Raw genomic sequence first — 5,559 nt, forward strand, 5'->3', positions numbered from 1 at the left:
TATATATATATATATATATATATATATTCGATGGGCTTCTTTTCAGCTTCTGTCTCCCAAATCCACTCACAAGGCTTTTTGTTGGCCTGAGGCTGTAGGCAGAAGACACTTGCCCAAGGTGCCACACAGTGGGAATGAACCTAGAACAATGTAATTGGGAAACAAGTGTCTTACCATACAGCCATGCCTGCACCTATAACTATTGTTAAAAAGAAAAAGCTACTTGGCCAGGGTGCCATACAGTGGGCTTGAACTTGGCTCCTCATGACTGCAAAAACAAACTTCTTAACTGTTTGGCTAGAAAACACCTGACTTAACAATTTCTCTAGAAAGTGAACCTGTGATGGCATCTCTGTGTAATTACATCTGCCAGAAATAGTAACCAAATCTCTCACATACATTGAAACTCTTATTATTGTTATTATTATTATTATTATTATTATTATTATTATTATTATTAAGGTGTGGGGAATATTAAAATCTGCGTAAAATGCAGTTAAAAGAAAGGAAAAGTAGAAAAGCGCAAATACTGTTACAAGATATAAAGTTACTTAACACCCATTGTTTGTTTACAAAAAAACACGACTGTTTTAATAATCAAAATTGTAAGCTATAGCAGTTGTAGAAGTGGTGGTGGCGGCAGGACTTGTAGTTGTTTCTAGTATAAATACAAGGCCAGTTCTATTCAGGCGAGTGATTAGTTGGATTACATAGAGCCCACCCTTCCACATTTAACTGGTGCTTTATTTTAGCAACTCTGAGAGGATAGAAGGAAGGAAGGAAGGAAGGCAAAGTTGACCTTGGCAGGATTTGAACTCAGAACATAAAAGAGTCGGTACAAATTTCTGCTGGGCATTTCGTCCAACACTTTTACATTCCTGCCAGTCGACCTGACGAGAAAATGTGTGCCACGTTGGAGATAACAAGGCATGTGATTAGCTGTACAACATCTTTGAACTATAATTAAACCCTGGTGTATTTTCAATTAATGTATAGGATAAATAAATACTTTATTAATTAAAAAACATACAGCAACAACAACAACAACAATTGTTTACAGCAACAATCTCTGTTCTTATATGCTTTGATTATTTTGTTGACATTATCCATATGTTGTTTATAATTTCATTATCTTAAGAGTGATTATACTTCGGAATATATGTTACAATTTAGGCTGATGAGAAACTTTTGCTTGGTCGCTCAACATGTTAGCAAATGCAGCTTAAACTCGTTCAGATAACATTTTCATTACCATTATCATTTTAATGTCTACTTCTCCATGCTTGCATGGGTCAGATGGAGTTTACTGAGGCAAATTTTTTACAACTGCGTCCTCTTCCTGTTCCCAACCTTCACCTGTTTCTAAGCAAGAAAGTTATTTCCCTATGAACTGACATTTTCTTGCAGAACTTTGGAAATGAACGATACAGTTTCTGTGACTGTGATGCTGGTGCTACATAAAAAGCACTGGTGATGGTGCCATGTGAAAAGCACCCAGTACACTCTGCAAAGAGGTTGGCATTAGGAAGGGCATCAAGCTGTTCAAACCATGCCAAAACAGACAATGAAACCTGGTGCGGCCCCTGGTCCTGTCAGTTCCTGTCCAGCTGTCCAACTCATGCCAACATGGAAAACAGACATTAGATGATGATGTTGATGATGATATGTCAAGGCAACAAAACACAAGTGTGCGCACACACACACACACACACACACACACACACACACAAGCACACACAACAGGCTTTTTTTACTTTCTGTGTACCAAACCTATTCACATGGCTTTGATCCAGCTTGGGACTATAGTAGAATACACTTGCCCGAGGTACTGTGCAGTGGGACTGAACCCAAAGCTCTATGGTTGGGAAGCAAACTTCTCTACCACACAGTCACAACCAGGAAAAGGACACATTACATACTGTAGTCCTTCAGACTTCTAAAAAAAAACAATGTCTGATGATTATGTGTCTAATCGATGTGGGCTCACTGACCTAGGGTTAAAGAAACAACAACCACAGCTTACGTAACTGGACTGGTTGTTGAGTAAGATCATTGAAATTTCTCACCTTTGTTGCCTTCCTTTTTCATATTCCAGTTTTAGAGAAAAAAAATCTTTGCTTTATTATTTAATCCCAGGTTGATACCAATCAAGTAGAGGCCTCTGATCAAAAGAGAATTGCCATCTGTGTTGGTGGGAAAAATATTTAATGCTACATTGCTTCAAGATACTTAGCTGCTATCAAGAATAGGTTCCACCAAATCATCTGGGAATGTTACCTGGTGTCCTGGCAAAAGTAGAGATTTATCATGGTCAGAATGTTTTTCATCGTAAATCAATTTGATCAAGGGCTACCCTCGTTGTAAATGGCAATGAGTCTAAGCACCAACACTATGGTTTTGGGGTGCATTTTATTATATTAGATCTGTGATTTTGTATATGATATTACTTTTTTTTTTTTTATATCATTTCATGAATTTATTTTTCAGAAGAGGATTTCATAATGCAGACAGCTTCAACAATGCAAACACTTAAAGAGCTAGAGCCTATAATTAGCAGTGAACATGTAAAAGGTTGGTGAATATTCTTCTACTCCTGAATGGTAAAACAAAATATAAGAACTGTTTCTTGTTTGTTTGTTTGTTTTACATTTAACAAGGTGAGTTGTGAGGTATCAAATTTAAATGTTGCTGTCCAAGACCCAATGTAATGCCTCCAGTAAATTTACCCATTGAAATACCTGCAATGGATTTGAACTTATGACTTTACAACTCGTATAGTTCAGTAACTGTTTTAACTAAACAATTTTGTAAGTGTGCATATAACAAAATGATGATTAATGTGTGTGTGTGTATGTGTTATAGACTGCAGGCAAAATATTGCTTTACAAAAGAATTGTATTTATAGAAACTAATTTTAGTGATATAAAAAATAAATTTAAAATTACATTTAATTAAATTTTTCTGTGGTTATTAGTAGTGCCATACAAAGGTTGGTGAATAGTATTGGCTACACTTTCACTTGAAGAATAAGTCAACAAGAACAACCTATGACTTGCTTAGAAAGCATTTGGATGTATAAGCACAATCATCATCATCATCAGTATCATCGTTAATTTACATCCATACAGCTATGGGTTAGATATGTTGTCGTGATCCAATTCTTCTACCCTCCTTGATAGCTTGGAGGATCACATTTCAGTTGTATGCTCCATATTTGCTTGGCTTCTATGGTCGGATGCCCTTCCTAACACCAACCATTGTACAGAGTGTGGTGGGTAATTTAGGTTCCAGTTGAGCACTTGGGGTGAGATTAATAGACTAAGTCCTTCCCACTAAAATTGCTGTTCTTGTTCCAGATTTTGAAACCGTAAAGCAGCAAGCTGGGAGAATTGTTAGAGTATCAGACAAAATGCTTTGCAGCATTTGTTCAAGCTCATTTGTCCAAGCTCTGAGTTCGAATCCCATCGAGGTCAACTTTGCCTTTCACCTTTTTGAGGGTCAGTAAAATAAAGTCTTGGTCAAATACTGTGGTTGATGGTATCGACTAATCCCTCCCCTCGAAAATTGCTGGCCTTGTGGCAGTCAAGTAGTGGAATCAATGTAATTGACTTCCCCCTCCCCTCAAAATTGCTGGCCTTGTGCCAAAATTAGAAAGAATTTTTAGTATCCATCTATCCATGCATTTTCTCTCTATCCATTATTCCTGGGAGGCTAAGCACTTCCTCCGTAGTATCCTATCAGCAGCAACCACTATTAGGACTTTCCAGCTGGTTTCTCAAACATGACCAATGAGACCATGGTTGTTATCCAACCATCTTAATTCTTGGTCTCTTGCCAGTTAGCTTGGCTTCAAGAATCTGTTCTGCAATTCCCTCTTGGGACATTCTAATCGTATGTCCTTAGTACTGGATCTGTGGCATTTTCAATGCAGAGAGAAAGCATCTCGATCTGGGGAGACTCCCTACTCTCTGAGCTATACACCTTGTATTATTATCATTATTATTATTACTATTATTATTATTATTATTATTATTATTATTAGCAGGTGGCACATAAAATACACCATCTTGAGCGTGGGCGTTGCCAGTACAGCCTGACTGGCCTTCGTGCGGGTGACACGTAAAAGCACCCACTACACTCTCTGAGTGGTTGGCGTTAGGAAGGGCATCCAGCTGTAGAAACTCTGCCAAATCAGATTGGAGCCTGGTGTAGCCATCTGGTGTAGCCATCTGGTGTAGCCATCTGGTGTAGCCATCTGGTTTCACCAATCCTCAGTCAAATTGTCCAACCGATGCTAGCATGGAAAGCAGACGTTAAACGACGATGATGATGATGATGAGTAGTAGTAGTAGTAGTAGTAGTAGTAGTTAGGTGGTGAGTTGGCAAAATCATTAGCACACTGAAAATGCTAAGCAGTATTTCACCTGTCGCTACGTTTTGAGTTCAAATTCTGCCGAGGTGGACTTTGCCTTTCATCCTTTTTGGGGGTCGATAAATTAAGTACCAGTGAAACACTGGGGGGGAGGGGGTCTATGTAATCGACTAGTCCCCACCTCACCCCCACGCCACCCCAAAATTTCAGGTCTTGTGCCTTTAGTAGAAAGGATTATTATTATTATTATCCTTATCATCAGCATAAATTTACAATGACTGATTAGTGCTGTAAGTCTACATTACCTATAATGTCAAAAATTTCTGTCCCTTCACATTCCTTCAAACTTTACCTAATATCACATCATTAATGAGTGGTGTGGCTTCACTCACATTCCTTTGTTTCTCTAACTATAGAAATTATTGTTATTATTATTATTATCTTTTTTTATAAATGCTACTTTATACATTTAGCTTATATATTCTCTGTTCCCCCACACTGTTCCTATTTCCTGTTACCTTGTATTACATGTAGTTAGGAATTGTTTCTGTGTAATTATATGGATTGGCTCTCTTTCAGTTACTACTCTCAGCTCATTATTATTATTATTATTATTATTATTATAGAATGTCCAGTTTTGTTCTGTTTCAGAAGCTTTGCAATAACAGAACCTACCAGCAACATATATATATGTTTGTTTGTATATATTTATGTATGTATATATGTGAGTATGCGTATGTATGTATGTATAACACACATGCATATGCATACCTACATTCATTCATACATGCTGTGGAATTTTTTTTTAGTTTCCAGTCCAACGTTGTTTTAAGAAACATGCCAATTTAGTATTACTGTTGTTGTTGTTGCTGCTGCTAATGTTGTTCTTGTTGCTGATGAAGGAGACGTTCATTTAAAGGAAGGTTTTTTGATTCACTTGTTGGATGCCCCAACTGAATATCCATGAATAAATGTCTGTTTCTTTTATTTACTCATACAGGAGCTCCATACTTTTCATGTAAGTCCCAAATGCACATAATTCAACTGCTTACTGTTAAATGCTTCACCATCACCAGTGAACAGCTACAGTTAAATAACAATCCTTTTACTACCATTACTACTTTCCCCTCTATCTATCCGACCTATGTACATATATATATATATATATATATATATATATATATATA

The 5,559-nt window shown here is 37.1% G+C and overlaps 1 protein-coding gene across 1 annotated transcript in view; it reads left to right on the top strand.

Moving 5' to 3' along the window:
- The window catches only part of LOC106883605 (dynactin subunit 3), a 40,257-nt gene that overhangs the window by 33,662 nt on the left and 1,036 nt on the right, over positions 1 to 5,559 (top strand). Inside the window, exons 6-7 of the mRNA XM_052972052.1 lie at positions 2,488 to 2,571; positions 5,373 to 5,518. Coding sequence (XP_052828012.1) covers positions 2,488 to 2,571; positions 5,373 to 5,518 — 230 coding nt within the window. The remainder of the gene's footprint in view (positions 1 to 2,487; positions 2,572 to 5,372; positions 5,519 to 5,559) is intronic.

The sequence above is a fragment of the Octopus bimaculoides genome, chromosome 12, assembly GCF_001194135.2.
Source record: "Octopus bimaculoides isolate UCB-OBI-ISO-001 chromosome 12, ASM119413v2, whole genome shotgun sequence".
NCBI classification, from domain to species: domain Eukaryota; kingdom Metazoa; phylum Mollusca; class Cephalopoda; order Octopoda; family Octopodidae; genus Octopus; species Octopus bimaculoides.